This window comes from Rutilus rutilus, assembly GCF_951802725.1.
Source record: "Rutilus rutilus genome assembly, chromosome: 9".
In the NCBI taxonomy this organism is placed as follows: domain Eukaryota; kingdom Metazoa; phylum Chordata; class Actinopteri; order Cypriniformes; family Leuciscidae; genus Rutilus; species Rutilus rutilus.
The window spans coordinates 30,930,174-30,950,427 of NC_140223.1; the positions used below are offsets into that span (position 1 = coordinate 30,930,174).

General features: G+C 35.8%; 1 protein-coding gene across 1 annotated transcript in view; it reads right to left on the minus strand.

The window, feature by feature from the left end:
* Positions 1 to 20,254, minus strand: part of LOC311297098 (uncharacterized protein) — a 312,417-nt gene that overhangs the window by 226,804 nt on the left and 65,359 nt on the right. The window contains exons 29-33 of the mRNA XM_084419211.1: positions 18,240 to 18,650; positions 16,823 to 17,263; positions 14,941 to 15,381; positions 7,157 to 7,570; positions 4,807 to 5,238 (exon numbers count right to left, since the gene is read on the minus strand). Of these exons, the coding sequence (XP_084275337.1) occupies positions 4,807 to 5,238; positions 7,157 to 7,570; positions 14,941 to 15,381; positions 16,823 to 17,263; positions 18,240 to 18,650 (2,139 nt within the window). The remainder of the gene's footprint in view (positions 1 to 4,806; positions 5,239 to 7,156; positions 7,571 to 14,940; positions 15,382 to 16,822; positions 17,264 to 18,239; positions 18,651 to 20,254) is intronic.

A 20,254-nucleotide genomic window follows, 5' to 3' on the forward strand; every position in this document is an offset into this window, starting at 1 on the left:
TGTATTATAAAAATGAGTTTCAAAAACACACTTAATGTGTTCAAGCAAGTCTTTTTCATGCTACATTGGTAGTTTGTTTAATAATTTACAGAGTTTGTAGGACACTTGTAAAGTGTGTGTATTTCATGTTATGTCCATAACGCTGCTAAAATGTATTCATAGGATGTAAAATATTATATGAAATGTGAGGATTTTGCAAGAATCAGAGGACAAAGGTTACATTAAAAGTTATGTAAATTAATTCACTGATACTAATTTTATCTATGTTTAAGGCATTGTATCTACCAATATAAGTCTAACTGTCACATGCATAATGTTGAAACTGTTGTATAATAAAAGGGAAGAACAAATAAATAATAATATAAACTATATATTTTCTGAAAGCGTAGACTCTCAGGATGTGATCTAACATGGCATGAAACATGTCCCACCCACCTCATTAGTATACTGCCCAAGCATAACACATTGGGTATTGGTAAATCGGGTATATGGCTGATACCTAAAAAAAGTAGTAGTATGTGCATGTCTGTCTGTGTGTGTGTGTATGTGTGTGTTTGTGTATGTGTGTGTGTGTGTGTCTGTGCGTGTATGTATGCATGCGTACATGTGTGTGCGCGTGTGTGTTTGTGTGTGTGTGTCTGTGCGTGTGGATGTCAGTGTGTGTGCATGCTTGCGTTTGTTTGTATTCCTGCATGTGTGTGTGTGACAGTATCATCCTAAACCAGCAACCCTTCGCTCAACAGCACCATCTACAGGCCGATGAGTGTACAGTCACTAAATGTGCACATAAATGAATTTATTTTATACCCCCCCATGGATGAAATTCTACGAAACTTAGCATACCCCCAGAGGATGTCAAGTTAATCATACACATGAAATATGGTGCAGTTCTGAACATCTCAACTGAAGATAGGGGCGATTAAAGCAGAATAATATTGCATTTTCATTTTTTATGGGAAGGGGCGCAAATCACTAATGAGTGATTATGGGCTAGGTTGATGTGGGCCCTTAAGACCAACATACCATAAAAATTTCTTCATCCTCGGTGCCACGGTTCAGGTAGTTATTTAGGAAAAACTGCATTTTTTGGGTTTGGGGGGGCCCAGCGCGGGGGGGGGGAGTGGCCCCCGGGGACCAAACGAAATTTTTCCGTAAAAGTCTAGTGGGGCTACATGCCCACCAAATTTCATGTTCCCCGGTGTTTCGGTGTCCCTGGTATCGTTGACGAAAAATTCAGTAGATGACAAAAAAAAAAAAAAAAAAAAACTTTGACAATCCCTATATGACCGCTTTCGCTAGCTATGCTAGCGGCGGTAATAATAAGTATTACTGTAAAGCTTCTACATGTTGGAATCTAAACAAAATTTTAAAAAACAAAGTTTAAGAAACTTTTGAGCAGATTTTATGATGAATTTGAACCACTGAATTTGTGAAGCGAAATAAAATGGACCGAAAATTGTCTGTCGAATATTATATGTTGTATTTTTAAACAGAATTAATATTTTGGAAGTGAAATCTGAAAGGGTAAATATGGATTATTGAATTTTTAATAATGAAAATGTGTGTGAAATGTTTTGAATTGAAATATTCACAGCTTGAATATACAACCATGTTGAATTTCAGCCCATAAAAATGCAAGCCCTGAAAATACAAAGCATTAAAATACAAGCAGGGTTAAAGAAATGCATATTCTTTCAAGAAGTGCAATTCAATAAGCTTTTTTGTTTCAAAAACATTTGTCATTATTTTACTTCCATAATATCCATTAAAGTCAAGTGCTGTTTTGTCCTGTATTACGCCTCATCAGTAATCACGTGTATATGCACTTTAAACATTACATTAATGTCACAGTGTCTGGTTTTGTGTTTCTGTTGTTATGTTGTGGGTGTGGCATTCTAGTGTGTGTCCTTGTTTGTTGCTTAGTAACCAGCTGATCACTTAATCAGCCCGCAGCTGCAGCTAGTTTATTCTCTTGTGAGCTGCCTATATCCATAGATATCATATAAAGGCTAGATGTCTCGTGCGCGCTGCTGGCCAATGGAGGTCGACGTCCGCACACGGCGGCCATCTTACCACAGGGTGCTCGCTCACTCGTAACATGGTGCATGTACTTTTAAATAACCATAACTTGCTCAATTTTCTACCGATTTTCAAACGGTTTGGTTTGTTATAAACGTCAGAGATGTAGCTATGACACTGCATACATATGAATAATTAAAACAATGGACTTCCATATGAAATAATTATAGCCACGTTAATGACGTTTGTAAGAAACCAAACCGTTTGTAAATCCGTCAAGATTTCAGCGAGATAAGAGGATTTATGTGCGTGCTGATCACTCACCTTAATTCACAGAGCCCTGTGGTAAGATGGCCGCCGGTAATGCCGGAAGTGACTCCGCCTTACGACATCTAGCCTTTATATGATATCTATGCCTAGCTATATCTAGCGGAATTAATCATTGCCTGGTGTCGGTTCGTTATATACATTTGTTACTCTTGTTTGTGCTCGCTTCATCCAGTTCTAGTTGGCATGGAATAGGATCGATCTCGTCTGTGTTTCCAGACTTCTGGAGATCGTGTGGAGTTCTCTTTATCCAGTTCCAGTGTTAGGCCTGAGACGGTATCATCCTCTCATGTGAATGTGTATCCTGGTTGCCTGCCTGGTATACGTGGTGTTTTGAGTATTTTCATCTGTGAAACCGGTCTCGGCTTGTCTACAATAAACTGCTTGCTGCATTTGGATCTACGACTCTCTTTGTGACAATTTCAGTTTGGCTAAAACATTATTAGTCTCTTAAAGTGTTATCTACATTTTTAGTCCAGTTGAAATTGAACTGGTTTGGTGTTTCTGAAGACGGATGAACAGGCAACAGATGATGTGATTGTATCTTGACTTCATCCAGTATGTTAATCAGAATACAACTGGCCTCATCGTTGAGCACTAACTGTGAAAGTCAAGAGTAATGTGTGATGTTTTTAAATCTTGCAAATATTTGATAATGTATTGTGTGATGTATATTTACTATGCAGAGACCCACTGTAACTCGATTATAACCACATATATAAAATAACTGTGAGCTGCATGAAGCTGATACAATAGAAATACATGAACAAAATCAATCTCTACAGAGACTGACTGAACAAGAGTGAGAGAAGGATTTGAACATCAGATTTACTTACAACACGACTGTCAGCGGCAGATGCAGAAACAGAGACGCTTAGTTAAGTACAACTGTCTCAAACTGATGATAAGCCACAATTTTATTAAATAACTTCTGTTATTAAATAAAGCAGCAAAATAAATTAAAATAAAGGCTGTATTTTCAGCCACTATATGATCTGGGCTTCTCCATCTTCAGGCAAAGCCAGGTTGCTGTGTTGGTGAAGTCATGAGCGCACACGCACAACAACGATAATGAATATTGATAGGATTGATTGGATTTTTGAATTTCAGATCATTAGCAATTGTGACAAAAAAATAAATGTTATTAGTTACACTACTGTTACGTCCAGAGCCGTAATGCTGGGTACACACCAGAAGATAATCGGGCTGATTTTGGGCCGATTTCCCCCTTCCGACAATCCTAGCTATGTCCCGATTATCTTGATGGTTCTACAGATGATCTTATCAGATTTTCTCTTGGTGTGAGGTGTGTTAAGAGTGTCCGAACCTGATCAGAAGAACGTCGGAGCCGCCCCGATCGCGAATCGTAAACATTCAACATGTTGAATATTTACGATCAGAAATCCTGATGTGTGGGGGGAACTCAGAGGACAAACGCGCGCACGCTCTGGAGATTATAACGTGAAACGAAACAATATCCAATCAGAAAGCGAGATGATGGAAGATGAAAGCATAACAAATGCAGTCATGGCGCAGCACAAAGTGAAATTGATGTGGACAGCAGAGATGGAGGATCAGTTGGATGTTTGGAGAGGAAGGAGAGTGTTTAAACTGACAGCATCATCAGAGCTGTGTTGGTGGAGGCTTGACTGTGTGCAACAGCTTTGAGGACTCATGGTCAACCCCAGACTTGATGTTGTGTTGAAGCAAGTAGTTGATGGTGTTGTTGTGTATCTTTACTTCATTTGTGTTCTACTGATTGAAGTAGAGTTTTCTCTTTAGTCTCTTTTGATCACACTCTATGATTGAGACTTAAAAGGCAGAAGTGAGTGTTAACTTCAATGATTATTCATTGTATGGTTTAATTCATCTGTTTTTCTCTTGGTTTACTTGAAGTTTGCTAGTTAATCATTTATTTCTTTATTTGTGGGGTTAGTAGGGCGGTGGGTGGCGTTTATTTTGAACTTGACTTTCTCCTGTTTATGTTAGCAAGGGAGTTAGCTTATTTTGCTGTACTCTTGTTTTCTTTTCTTTTAGTTTAAGTAGTTTGGTTAATGAGGAGTTAGACTGATTATGTTTGTTGTTTTGGCAATACCCCCGTCTGAATCTGATACTGTAACACATTACTAGTAACTAGTTACTGCCCAACACTGCACAAGAACTAGTCTGAACAACTAGCAGTTAGTTAGGGCTAATCAGACTTACTTTTCAGATTCAAATTACACCAATATACCTCTTTATGTAACTCTTTTAAAACAGTTATGATCAGTCTTGGATAAAATAATTAGATGACTAACTTGTAAGACTAGTCTAAGAAGTTCATGCAACTTAGTGTTTTCAATTCTGGTTCACATATATATTGTATTCCTAACACACTCTGTACATTCATTTCATTAATTTATTGTTAGCACTGAATACAATAATCAAGCATGGTTGGTCTGTTCCTCATGAGACTCTCACCTGAGCTGTGAGATGTAGGGCAGACACTGGAGGAATCCCCTCACTTCACTCTCTTCATCTGTACAGTCTATCAGCTCTACTGGTTTCTTCTCTGTTTGGAGTTTCAGCACTTCTAGAAGGATGGAGCTCTTTCTCTCTGAGAGCTTTATTCTCCAGACTGCAGGAGCTGACTGATAAACTGGCTGTAATGCTGGAAGGACACTCCTGCCTGTTTGAGTCTCATAGTCCTTCACATGTGAGTACAGATCCAGCAGGAGATCACACTGATACTCAGTATCATAATAATTCTCACGACAGGAGAAAGATGTGTAGCTGCACACAGATGTTAATAGTTCAGTGTAATTTTCTTCTGTATTTGCATCAAACTCTGATGCTGAAACAAACAGATTCAGCAGAAACTTTACAGCAGCTTCTCTCTTCCCGTCACAAAATCTGTGGAGACACACACATAATTATCACTTTATTGTCCAGTGTAGGAGAATATAAAACATTGAATAAAAGTGAAGATATAATCCTAAATTGAATATTTAGTAAAATAAGTATTACTGTAAAGCTTCTACATGTTGGAATCTAAACAAATTTAAAAAAAAAACAAAGTTTAAGCAACTTTTGAACAGATTTTATGATGAATTTGAACCACTGAATTTGTGAAGCGAAATAAAATGGACTGAAAATTGTCTGTTGAATATTATAGGTTGTATTTTTAAACAGAATTAATATTTTGGAAGTGAAATTTGAAAGGTGAATATGGATTATTGAATTTTTAATAATGAAAATGTGTGTGAAATGTTTTGAATTGAAATTTATTCACAGCTTGAATATACAACCATGTTGAATTTCAGCCCATAAAAATGCAAGCCCTGAAAATACAAAGCATTAAAATGCAAGCAGGGTTAAAGAAATGCACATTTTTCAAGTAGTGCAATTCAATTCAATTCAAGCTTTTTTGTCTCAAAAACATTTGTCATTATTTTACTTCCATAATATCCATTAAAGTCAAGTGCTGTTTTGTCCTGTATTATGTCACATCAGTAATCACGTTTATATGCACTTTAAACATTACATTAATGTCACAGTGTCTGGTTTTGTGTTTCTGTTTATATGTTGTGGGTGTGGCATTCTAGTGTGTGTCCTTGTTTGTTGCTTAGTAACCAGCTGATCACTTAATCAGCCCGCAGCTGCAGCTAGTTTATTCTCTTGTGAGCTGCCTATATCTAGCGGAATTAATCATTGCCTGGTGTCGGTTCGTTATATACATTTGTCACTCTTGTTTGTGCTCGCTTCATCCAGTTCTAGTTGGCATGGAATAGGATCGATCTCGTCTGTGTTTCCAGACTTCTGGAGATCGTGTGGAGTTCTCTTTATCCAGTTCCAGTGTTAGGCCTGAGACGGTATCATCCTCTCATGTGAATGTGTATCCTGGTTGCCTGCCTGGTATACGTGGTGTTTTGAGTATTTTCATCTGTGAAACCGGTCTCGGCTTGTCTACAATAAACTGCTTGCTGCATTTGGATCTACGACTCTCTTTGTGACAATTTCAGTTTGGCTAAAACATTATTAGTCTCTTAAAGTGTTATCTACATTTTTTAGTCCAGTTGAAATTGAACTGGTTTGGTGTTTCTGAAGACGGATGAACAGGCAACAGATGATGTGATTGCATCTTGACTTCATCCAGTATGTCAATCAGAATACACCTGGCCTCATCGTTGAGCACTAACTGTGAAAGTCAAGAGTAATGTGTGGTGTTTTTAAATCTTGCAAATATTTGATAAAGTATTGTGTGATGTATATTTACTATGCAGAGACCCACTGTAACTCGATTATAACCACATATATAAACGTACTGTGAGCTGCATGAAGCTGATACAATAGAAATACATTAACAAAATCAATCTCTACAGAGACTGACTGAACAAGAGTGAGAGAAGGATTTGAACATCAGATTTACTTACAACACGACTGTCAGCGGCAGATGCAGAAACAGAGACGCTTAGTTAAAACTGTGTCATGAGAACTAGTCTGAACAACTAGCAGTTAGTTAGAGCAAATCAGATTTTCTTTACAGATTTAAATTTCACCAATCTACCTTTTTATGTAACTCTTTTAAAACAGTTATTATCAGTCTTGAAGAAGAAAAATATGAGATGACTAACTTGTAAGAATATTAGAAGTTTATGCATCCGGCCGCTGTGGTGTCGACAAAACCACACTTCAGTTCAGTGTTTTCAATTCTGGTTCATGATCACATTTATATTGTCTACCCAACATATACATTCATTTCATTAATTTTATTGTGAGCACTGAATACAATAATCAAGTATGGTTGGTTTGTTCCTCATGAGACTCTCACCTGAGCTGTGAGATGTAGGGCAGACACTGGAGGAATCCCCTCACTTCACTCTCTTCATCTGTCCAGTCTATCAGCTCTACTGGTTTCTTCTCTGTTTGGAGTTTCAGCACTTCTAGGAGGATGGAGCTCTTTCTCTCTGAGAGCTTTATTCTCCAGACTGCAGGAGACACTGACTGATAAACTGGCTGTAATGCTGGAAGGACACTCCTGCCTGTTTGAGTCTCATAGTCCTTCACATGTGAACACAGATCCAGCAGGAAATCACATCTCTCATAATTCACAGATGACAGCAGTTTCTTCACAGTTTCTTCTATTGTCTCTTTCTGGTGAACAGCAGCTTGCAGACACAAATCCAGTATTAATCTCTTTCTTTTCTCCCATGATTCAGATGATTTATTCTGTGGTTCAACAAATCTAAAGAAAGAATGAACAAGATTCAGTTAGAGATGACAAAGAGACAAATAAAGATTCTTGAAATTAATCAAACAGTTTGTCAGATAATAAGGTCAGTGTAACTGAACAGTGAAAAGTGATGAACAGATGGTTTAATAATTATCTTTAGTTTTCAATTTTGTTTTAAGGTGGAATTGTATTTTTTGTAGCAAAATATCAAATGATTATTGGCAAACTGAACCACACTAGTTGAAATCAATTACATTTTTCAAACAAAAAAAGAGTGCATAACTGCAAATATACTGTGAAACATAATGAAACAAATACAGTAATTTAAATAATTTCCTGAAAACACAAGTTCTAAATCATTATTTTAATTAACAGATTCAGTTGATGTTAATGTAAATTGTAGAATTGAAAATAATCCAAGATATTTGAAATGAACCAAGACATTTGCTTAACTGTTTTAATTCCACCCCCTTTTTCTACCACAAGGACCATTTGAGTTCCTAAAGGCACAGATGGTGATCAAGGCCTGTAGGCCAAGATGTGTGTACTTTGGGGGTCTATGAATTGTCACACCTTTAGAACAATGGGGGAAGTGTAATTATCTGATTGGTCAGTTTGAATGTCTCACATTTGAGTTTTAGTCACATGGTCAGGAAAGGATAAAACAAGATTGTAACTGTGCCTCTTTGTTGCTATGGCTCGTTTCCACTGAGCGGTACGGTATGGTACGGTACGAGTCCGGTAATTTTGCAAATGGAACAGCGCGCGTCACTCAGCTCACTCTGCTACTCTGGTTATCTCTGTATGTAAATTTTAGGCAACAATAAAACAAACTATGTTATAAAACACCACTCTGCCTCTTTTCGTTTTCATTTAGGGTGCTCTTTGGTAATTTCTGACCAGAAAATTTTCTGTTTTGAATTTCTAAAAATCGCAGCTTTATCGGAATAGTATGAAACTTGGTGACTTTTCTGGCAGTGTAATCAGTCTATAAAATCTGTATATAAAATACAGTGTAATCATTCGGACGCACAGTGGCACAGCGCTCATTCAGTAAATGTATGGCTAAACAGAAGTGTTTTGAGTCTGGATTTGAATGTGTCACTGTAGGAGCACATCTGATCTCTTCAGGAAGCTGGTTCCAGCATAATAGCTAAAAGCAGACTCGCCATGCTTAGAGTGAACCCTTGGTATTTCTAGCTGATGTGAACCTAGTGATCTGAGTGATCTGTTGGGTTTATATTCAGTGAGCATATCTGCAATATATTGAGGTCCTAGGCCATTGAATGATTTATATACCAGTAATAATACTTTAAAATCAATCCTAAATTTAACTGGGAGCCAGTGTAAAGACCTGAGGACTGGTGTGATATGTTCATATTTTCTGGTTCTGCTCAGAATCCTGGCGGCAGCGTTCTGTATGAGCTGCAGCGGTCTTATGGTCTTTTTGGGAAGGCCAGTGAGGAGTCCATTACAGTAATCCACCCTGCTGGTGATGAAAGCATGAACAAGTTTCTCTAAGTCTTGTCTGGAAACAAAGCATCTAATTCTTGCAATATTTTTCAGATGATAGTATGCTGATTTAGTTATTGCTTTGACATGACTACTGAAACTAAGGTCTGACTCTAGTGTCACACCAAGATTCCTGACTTGATTTTTGGTTGTTTGACCTCTAGTGTGAAGGTATGCGTTCACCTTAAGAACTTCATCTTTGTTTCCAAACGCAATGACTTCAGTTTTGTCTTTGTTTAACTGAAGAAAGTTTTGGCACGGTTTTCAGCCTGCCAAGAAGTATGTTATGATCGACACAGTGTCAAATGCAGCACTGAGGTCGAGTAGCACCAGCACTGATAATTTGCCTGAATCATTATTTAAGTGAATATCGTTTATTATCTTTATGAGCGCTGTCTCTGTGCTGTGGTGCGGTCGGAAACCAGATTGAAAATAGTCAAAGTATCCATTTGAGCTTAAGAATTTGTTCAGCTGATTGAAGACAACCTTTTCAATGATATTGCCTATGAAAGGAAGATTTGAGATTGGTCTATAGTTGCTTAATATGGTCTTATCCAGATTGCTCTTTTTCAGGAGGGGCTTGACAACTGCAGTTTTCAGGGAGTTTGGAAAACTCCCAGAGAGAAGTGAGGCATTTACCACTTCTAGAAGATCTGCTTCTAAACTGTTTAACACACTTTTGAAAAAAGATCTGGGAAGTGCGTCAAGAGCGCAGGTTGATGTTTTAAGGTGCTGTACGGTTTCTTTCAAAATCAGAAAGAAAGAACAAGATTTCGTTGGAGATGACAAAGGAAAGGAAGTGTTAATATGAAAATGATCAACTGACACTGATCTACTGAAACAGCTTGTCAAATATAATCTGGTACAATATGTGATCAGCAGGAGACAGAAGAGTATTTCATCCTCTGAAGTTTGAGGTGAGAATCAGCATGTCAGTCCTGAACACTCGGTCAGGTTTATTTTGTGATAATGACCAGCTGACTGTACATTATCTCTTACAATTTAAGTTATGCAAGACTAGTAAATAGTAAATATATACAATTGTGGTAATAATACTCCAAAACTTTGATGCCATTTGTTCAGGTCAAAGTTCATATGAAGTACATATTTTTCAAAGTATATTTGACAAATTAAGCCCAAGTTAAAAATTGGCAGCAACACACATGTATTATTATTATTATTATTTTTTTTTTATTTTTTTTTTGTAAGACTGTGATTCTTAAATCTATGATCATAATTGTTTAATAAACATTTTCTTCAAATTCTTCAAAAAGTATTTCAATAACTCCAAAATGTACGTTTGGTTTAGTTTACAGGCACAATGTGGACTTTGGTAACACTTTATAATAATTGCACGCTATTAATCATTAGTTAAGCATTAGTAAACAGTTAATTCATAATTTATAAAGCATTAATAGACATTAATAAGCAGTTTATAAATACAGTTATAAATGCTGTATTCTTGATTTATAAGCATATCTATAATGTTTAATAATTGTATTTTCATACTTTATTAATGATCAATTCATCATTTCTAAATGAAGTATAGCATTATTTACAAACCAGTTATTTAGGAGTTGTCATTGATTCATAAGATCACTTAGAAAGTGTGAGTAAATGATTAATAAACTATGTCAATGTACATTCATAAATCTTATTATTCAGACAGTTACTTAGTGTGTTAATAAATGCTTTATTTCATATATTTTGCAATATATTTCGTAAAAATATATTGCATATATTTCTACTGTAATTCATGTTTAATTCAGGTAGTTATAAAGCATTTAGTAGTGGTCAGTTAACTATGTTTGTGAGCTCATCTAAAGTGAGGACTAGTTATGCTTTGTAAAGCATTTATAAAGGAGATTTAAAGGCCGTAAAAACTGCACGCTATTAATCATTAGTTAAGCATTAGTAAACAGTTAATTAATCATTTATAAAGCATTAATAGATATAGCGGCCACACAATCCAATGATCCAACCGCTGAGAGACTAAGGGTGTATTCACACCTGCCTTGTTTGGTTCGATTGAACTCTAGTTCGTTTCCCCCCTTGGTGCGGACCTTTTGGGCAGGTGTGAATACAGCAATCGAACTCGGGTGCGGACCAAACAATCGAACCGAGACCCAGCTGAAGAGGTGGTCTCGGTACGGTTCCAAACGAACTCTGGTACGGTTCGTTTACGGTGTGAACATAAACCGACCCAATTGCAGAAAACTGCGCCTTTTTATTTGACTGCTCTTATGAGGATACTTAACAAAACGGACATTTTGGCATAATGGTGTGTCTTATTGTTCGTTCAAGCGTGAAAGAGAAAGAGAATTCCGGCGCGCTGTCTGTGCACGCGATACTGTTGCGCGTCTTTCTGCGCGTCGTGTGTGCATCAGGACGTTCACAGACAGAGCGTTCTCTTTTGTCTTATCACACTTAAATGGTTTAAAAGCATGTTCTCTCCGCCGGAACCGTCTTGCTGCACATCGTCGTCTTCTCTAAATCCTAATTACAACATCGAGATGACATTGTATCATATGATGCTCATTAGTTTCTTCATATTGCGTTTGTAGAGAATAACACCAAATCAGTAAAATAACAAATATTACATAACGAAATATCTCCATGCTGAGCCTGTTTGTGCACTTCCTGCTTTTCCCTGCTTGAGAATTCCTGTCCAATGAATGGACGACCTTAGCACACGTGTGGTTTTGTTTACACATTTTGGTTCTCTTGCAAAAAGAGCAGTGTGAAAGCGAACCATACCAAACAAATAAAATCAACATTGTATTTGGTCCGGACCAAAGCAAGTGAACTATCGGACTTTCCTGGTGTGAATACACTCTAAGACAGGGACTTTATGCACTTGTGACGCATAAAATAAAACATCGTTGAAGAATAAACTTTTTTTTATTGCACAGACGATGTCTCTTGATGTTACAGAGTTTAGTGGTCAACAAAGAATACATCGTCCCTGCTCACCCCCTCCTCCTATCTCAATCAGTGAACAGGTGACTAATATTCACATTCCTACAAAATCCCGTGACCCCCCACCATGATCACGTGACAATCAAAAACATTACCTCTTTCATGTCTACTACATTAGACATTAATAAGCAGTTTATAAATACAGTTATAAAAGCTTTGTTCTTGATTTATAAGCATATTTATAATGTGTTTAATAATTGTATTTTCATACTTTATTAATGAACAATTTATCATTTCTAAATGAAGTATTGCATTATTTACAAACTGGTTATTTAGGAGTTGTCAGTGGTTCATAAGATCACTTAGAAAGTGTAAGTAAATGATTAATAAACTGTTTAAATACATATTATTATTCAGACATATAGTAATAGTTACTTAGTGTGTTAATAAATGCTTTATTAACTTGATTTCTACTGTAATTCATGTTTAATTCAGGTAGTTAAGCATTTAGTAGTGGTCAGTTAACTATTTTTGTGAGCTCATCTAAAGTGAGGACTAGTTATGCCTTGTAAAGCATTTATAAAGGAGATTTAAAGGCTGTTAAATATTTTTATGTTCTGTATCACTGTGTTGTGTTTATTTCCTTTTTCTGTTTAGAAGATAAATGAGTCTTTAAATCTCCTTTATAAATGCTTTACAAGGCATAACTATCCTCACTTTAGATGAGCTCACAAAAATAGTTAACTGACCACTACTAAATGCTTTATAACTCCTCAATCTACTACATTTACTTTACACTTTCTAAGTGATCTTTTTAATCAATGACAACACCTAGTGTGTAAATAATGGTAAATAATGTAACTGGTTTGTAAATAATGCAATACTTCATTTAGAAATGATAAATTGATCATTAATAAAGTATGAAAATACAATAATTAAACACATTATAGATATGCTTATAAATTAAGATTAAAGCATTTATAGCTGTATTTATAAACTGCTTATTAATGTCTATTAATGCTTTATAAATGATGAATTAACTGTTTACTAATGCTTAACTAATGATTAATAGCGTGCAGTTATTATAAAGTGTTACCTGGACGTTTACTGCAGCTCAGTTACAAACACAAAGACTATATAAAAGAGTAAAAAGTGCCTTAAAGAACAAAATGACTGTCAAAATAATCTGACTACAGTCACAGACATTAATAAATGTGTAAGATAAACTGTTCCCAAAAAGTGTGCATGTGTGCACCTGAGGTCCATCTATCTGGGGAAAGTACAGGCGTTTGAAACTATTGGTGAGAGCAGAGTGGCTGATAAATAAAGCGGTAACACTTTACAATACGGGTGCACTAATATACATTAATTCATGCTTAACTATTGCACAGATAATCATGTGTTAATGTATGACTCATGAAGAACTAAACCATTAATTATTACTGCATCAGCAACTAATAAAGAGTCTATATGATAAATAGATTAAGTAATATATGAAGTTATTAATTAAATGTGTCAATGTATTAATTATTTAATAACATATTGTATTAACTAATAAAATTAATGCGTTAATGACCACAATTGGTCAAAGCTATGTACTTCAACTTCCAGTCTGCTTTAATTAATCATTAGCTAATGATTTGCAAATGTATCATTATGTTATGTCTTCACTTGTTGAGCACATGACTATAACTAATTGTTAAGTGATATGTCATTCATGGGTTTGACAGCGGCACATGCAGTGAATGTAATGTCAGAGAATGTGTGTGAAGGATGGGTAAGTTGGGCTGCACACAAATATCAGCACACCAGAATCTGACCAACTGACCGCTGTTACACTGTGTTTAAACTGGACGTGACCATTATTGGTCATACAGCAGCTGTCTACATTGGACATGACAGACCATTGCAAGTTCATGTGTCCTTCATAACAGAAGTAGTGCAAGAGCTTGGAGTACATCAGAAATAGAAAGTGGCATCAGTTTACTGTTGGGGTTTTGCTGTGTCGTGTAGCGTCGTGCCACATCCAGCGTAGCATCACTATCACTGACTATAATGGACATTATATTGTCTTTGACACAGTGTTATGCCATAGCAGTGCCCGGCCGCATCTTCTCAGTTCCACCTTTGAATCCTAGACCTCAAGCTTAACCTGACAGATTCCTGTGCCATGAACAACAAGGTACTAGAAGCGGCAGTTCATCTGGTATAGATACATTTACACTATTAGTTAATACAATATGTTATTAAGGAATTAATACATTATGACAGATTTAATTAATAACAATTCATATATTACTTAATCTATTAATCATATAGACTTTTTATTAGTTGCTGATGCAGTAATAATTAATTGTTTAGAATAGATCAAACACACAGTCATACATTAACACATAATTATCTGTGCATTAGTTAAGAATGAATTAATGCATATTAGTGCACCCGTATTGTAAAGTGTTACCAAAAACTTCCTCAGACTGTGTCAGAAAAGCTTTTTATTCTACCTTGTTTAAGAATGATCTGTCATTAATTGTATTAGTTTTGGGGAATTAATGAAGTGGTTGTATTGAAGTGAATTTTTGGCTGAGCAATATTAGAGACAGACTAAATAATAGTGCAGATTATCTCAGAGTCAGAGTACGATAAAGTGAGAATAGCTGTTCTGAGGAATATTGATTCAAAGTAAAAAGTGGATTAAATATGTTTTCTAGTAATTGTCAAATAAAGTGTGATTGATTGTTGCCACGTACAAAACTTTGAACTCATAACTGGGAACGATAAAAATTAAACCCAACATTTTGGAGTCAAAACAAATTTGCATCTGTAAAACTATTTAGCCTGTAGAGCTTGTATTTGCATCGTTACAAAGACAGAATTACTCATGATGGCTTCATTGACTGATTTTGTCAAATATAAAAATTTATTATAAAGTAAATATAAAGTATTTAGACCTGAGCTGTGAGATGTAGGGCAAACACGGGAAGAATCCCCTCACTTCACTCTCTTCATCTGTCCAGTCTCTCAGCTCTACTGGTTTCTTCTCTGTTTGGAGTTTCAGCACTTCTAGGAGGATGGAGCTCTTTCTCTCTGAGAGCTTTATTCTCCAGACTGCAGACACTGACTGATAAACTGGCTGTAATGCTGGAAGGACACTCCTGCCTGTTTGAGTCTCATAGTCCTTCACATGTGAGTACAGATCCAGCAGGAAATCACACTGATTCCAGGTATGACAATAATTCTCACCACAGGGGAAATATGTGTAGCTGCACACAGATGTTAATAGTTCAGTGTAATTTTTTTCTGTATTTGCATCAAACTCTGATGCTGAAACAAACAGATTCAGCAGAAACTTTACAGCAGCTTCTCTCTTCATGTAGATAATGTCCCAAAATCTGTGGAGACACACATAATTATCACTTTATTGTCCAGTGTAGGAGAATATAAAATATTGAATAAAAGTGAAAATATAATCCTAAATTGAATATTTTGTAAAATAAGTATTTCTGTAAAGCTTCTACATGTTGGAATCTAAACACAATTTTAAAAACAAAGTTTGAGCAACTTTTTTGATGAATTTGAAACACTGAATTTGTGGAAGCGAATTTATAAAGTGAAATAAAATGGACCGAAAATTGACTGTCAAATATTATAGGTTGTATTTTTAAACAGAATTAATATTTTGGAAGTGAAATCTGAAAGGGTGAATATGGATTATTGAATTTTTAATAATGAAAATGTGTGTGAAATGTTTTAAATTGAAATATTCACAGCTTGAATATACAACCATGTTGAATTTCAGCCCATAAAAATGCAAGCCCTAAAAATACAAAGCATTAAAATGCAAGCAGGGTTAAAGAAATGCAAATTTTTCAAGTAGTGCAATTCAATAAGCTTTTTTGTTTCAAAAACATTAGTCATTATTTTACTTCCATAATATACATTAAAGTCAAGTGCTGTTTTGTCCTGTATTACGTCACATCAGTAATCACGTTTATATGCACTTTAAACATTACATTTCATTTTGGCTAAAACGTTATTGGTCTCTTAAAGTGTTATCTAATGTTTTTTTTTAGTCCAGTTGAAATTGAACTGGTTTGGTGTTTCTGAAGACGGATGAACAGGCAACAGATAATGTGATTGTATCTTGACTTCATCCAGTATGTCAATCAGAATACACCTGGCCTCATCGTTGAGCACTAACTGTGAAAGTCAAGAGTAATGTGTGGTGTTTTTAATCTTGCAAATATTTGATAAAGTATTGTGTGATGTATATTTACTATGCAGAAACCCACTGTAACTCGATTATAACCACATATATAAACGTACTGTGAGCTGCATGAAGCTGATACAATAGAAATACATGAACAAAATCAATCTCTACAGAGACTGACTGAACAAGAGTGAGAGAAGGATTTGAACATCAGATTTACTTACAACACGACTGTCAGCGGCCAGATGCAGAAACAGAGACGCTTAGTTAAAACTGTGTCATGAGAATGAGTCTGAACAACTAGCAGTTAGTTAGAGCAAATCATACTTTCTTTACAGATTTAAATTACACCAATCTACCTTTTTATGTAACTGGTTTAAAACAGTTATTATCAGTCTTGAAGAAGAAAAATATGAGATGACTAACTTGTAAGAATATTAGAAGTTTATGCATCCGGCCGCTGTGGTGTCGACAAAACCACACTTCAGTTCAGTGTTTTCAATTCTGGTTCACGATCACATTTATATTGTCTACCCAACATATACATTCATTTCATTAATTTTATTGTGAGCACTGAATACAATAATCAAGTATGGTTGGTCTGTTCCCCATGAGACTCTCACCTGAGCTGTGAGATGTAGGGCAGACACTGGAGGAATCCCCTCACTTCACTCTCTTCATCTGTCCAGTCTATCAGCTCTACTGGTTTCTTCTCTGTTTGGAGTTTCAGCACTTCTAGGAGGATGGAGCTCTTTCTCTCTGAGAGCTTTATTCTCCAGACTGCAGACACTGACTGATAAACTGGCTGTAATGCTGGAAGGACACTCCTGCCTGTTAGAGTCTCATAGTCCTTCACATGTGAGTACAGATCCAGCAGGAGATCACACTGATACTCAGTATCATAATAATTCTCACGACAGGGGAAAGATGTGTAGCTGCACACAGATGTTAATAGTTCAGTGTAATTTTCTTCTGTATTTGCATCAAACTCTGATGCTGAAACAAACAGATTCAGCAGAAACTTTACAGCAGCTTCTCTCTTCCTGTAGATAATGTCACGAAATCTGTGGAGACACACATAATTATCACTTTATTGTCCAGTGTAGGAGAATATAAAATATTGAATAAAAGTGAAGATATAATCCTAAATTGAATATTTAGTAAAATAAGTATTTCTGTAAAGCTTCTACATTTTGGAATCTAAACTAAATTTTAAAAAACAAAGTTTAAGCAACTTTTGAGCAAATGTTATGATGAATTTGAACCACTGAATTTGTAAAGCGAAATAAAATGGACCGAAAATTGTCTGTCGAATATTATAGGTTTTATTTTTAAACAGAATTCATTTCAGTTTGGCTAAAACATTATTAGTCTCTTAAAGTGTTGTCTACAGTTTTTTTAGTCCAGTTGAAATTGTACTGGTTTGGTGTTTCTGAAGACGGATGAACAGGCAACAGATAATGTGATTGTATCTTGACTTCATCCAGTGTGTTAATCAGAATACAACTGATTATAACCACATATATAAACGTACTGTGAGCTGCATGAAGCTGATACAATAGAAATACATGAACAAAATCAATCTCTACAGAGACTGACTGAACAAGAGTGAGAGAAGGATTTGAACAACAGATTTACTTACAACACGACTGTCAGTGGCAGATGCAGAAACAGAGACGCTTAGTTAAAACTGTGTCATGAGAATGAGTCTGAACAACTATCTATTAGTGAGAGAAAATCAGATTTTTCTTTACAGATTTAAATTTCACCAATCTACCTTTTTATGTAACTCTTTTAAACCAGTTATTATCAGTCTTGAAGAAGAAAAATATGAGATGACTAACTTGTAAGAATATTAGAAGTTTATGCATCCGGCCGCTGTGGTGTCGACAAAACCACACTTCAGTTCAGTGTTTTCAATTCAGGTTCATGATCACATTTATATTGTCTACCCAACATATACATTCATTTCATTAATTTTTTGTGAGCACTGAATACAATAATCAAGCATGGTTGGTCTGTTCCCTATGAGACTCTCACCTGAGCTGTGAGATGTAGGGCAGACACTGGAGGAATCCCCTCACTTCACTCTCTTCATCTGTCCAGTCTATCAGCTCTACTGGTTTCTTCTCTGTTGGGAGCTTCAGCACTTCTAGGAGGATGGAGCTCTTTCTCTCTGAGAGCTTTATTCTCCAGACTGCAGGAGCTGACTGATAAACTGGCTGTAATGCTGGAAGGACACTCCTGCCTGTTTGAGTCTCATAGTCCTTCACATGTGAACACAGATCCAGCAGGAAATCACATCTCTCATAATTCACAGATGACAGCAGTTTCTTCACAGTTTCTTCTATTGTCTCTTTCTGGTGAACAGCAGCTTGCAGACACAAATCCAGTATTAATCTCTTTCTTTTCTCCCATGATTCAGATGATTTATTCTGTGGTTCAACAAATCTAAAGAAAGAATGAACACGATTTAGCACTGTATGAAGTACATGTTTACATATATTTTGAATATATTGTATATTTGACAATTTAAGCCTAAATTAAAAATGGGCAGCAACACGTGTCATTTTTTTTTTTTTTTTTGTAAGACTGTGATTCTTAAATCTATGATCATAATTGTTTACGGATATACATTTTCTTTGTAAGAGTATAACTCCAAAATGTATGTTTGGTTTAGTTTACAGGCACAATGTGGACTTTTACTGCAGCTCAGTTACAAACACAAACACTATAAAAGAGTAAAAAGTGCCTTAAAGAACAAAATGACTGTCAAAATAATCTGACTACAGTCACAGACATTAATAAACATGTGTAAGATAAATTGTTTCCAAAAATCTATCTGGGGAAAGTACAGGCGTTTAAAACTATTGGTGATAGCAGAGTGGCTGATAAATAAAGCGGTAACACTTTACAATACGAGTGCACTAATATACATTAATTCATGCTTAACTAATGCACAGATAATCATGTGTTAATGTATGACTCATGAAGAACTAAACCATTAATTATTACTGCATCAGCAACTAATAAAGATACTGTATGATTAATAGATTGAGTAATATGTGAATTGTTATTAATTAATTGTGTTATAATGCATTAATTCAATTAAATAATAACAATTAAAAGGAAATTAATGCGTTAAATGGTCAAAGCTATGTACTTCAACTTCCAGTTGTCTGCTTTAATTAATCATTAACTAATGATTTGCAAATGTATCATTATGTTATGTCTTCACTTGTTGAGGCACATGACTATAACTAATTGTTAAGTGATATGTCATTCATGGGTTTGACAGCGGCACATGCAGTGAATGTAATGTCAGAGAATGTGTGTGAAGGATGGGTAAGTTGGGCTGCACACAAATATCAGCTCACCAGAATCTGACCAACTGACCGCTGTTACACTGTGTTTAAACTGGACGTGACCATTATTGGTCATACCGCAACAGCTGTCTACATTGGACATGACAGACCATTGCAAGTTCATTTGTCCTTCATAACAGAAGTAGTGCAAGAGCTTGGAGTACATCAGAAATAGAAAGTGGCATCAGTTTACTGTCAGGGTTTTGCTGTGTCGTGTAGCGTCGTGCCACATCCAGCGTAGCATCACTATCACTGACTATAATGGACATTATATTGTCTTTGACACAGTGTTATGAAATAGCAGTGCCCGGCCGCATCTTCTCAGTTCCACCTTTGAATCCTAGACCTCAAGCTTAACCTGACATATTCCTGTGCCATGAACAACAAGGTACTAGAAGCGGCAGTTCATCTGGTATACAGTGGAATCCCGGTTGTAGACGGCTGGAAATTGAAATCCATGGCTTAGGGTGGATGTCAAAACCATAATGACGTATTACATAACAATTAGTTAATAGTCATGTGCCTCAACAAGTGAAGTCATAACATAATGACTATGGGATCCCCTGATATGATTGTAAAGCACTTTGGGTGTACAGTAGTACATATGAAAGCGCTATATAAATGCCTCATTCATTCATAATAAAACATTTGCAAATCATTAGCTAATGATTAATTAAAGCAGAAAATTTG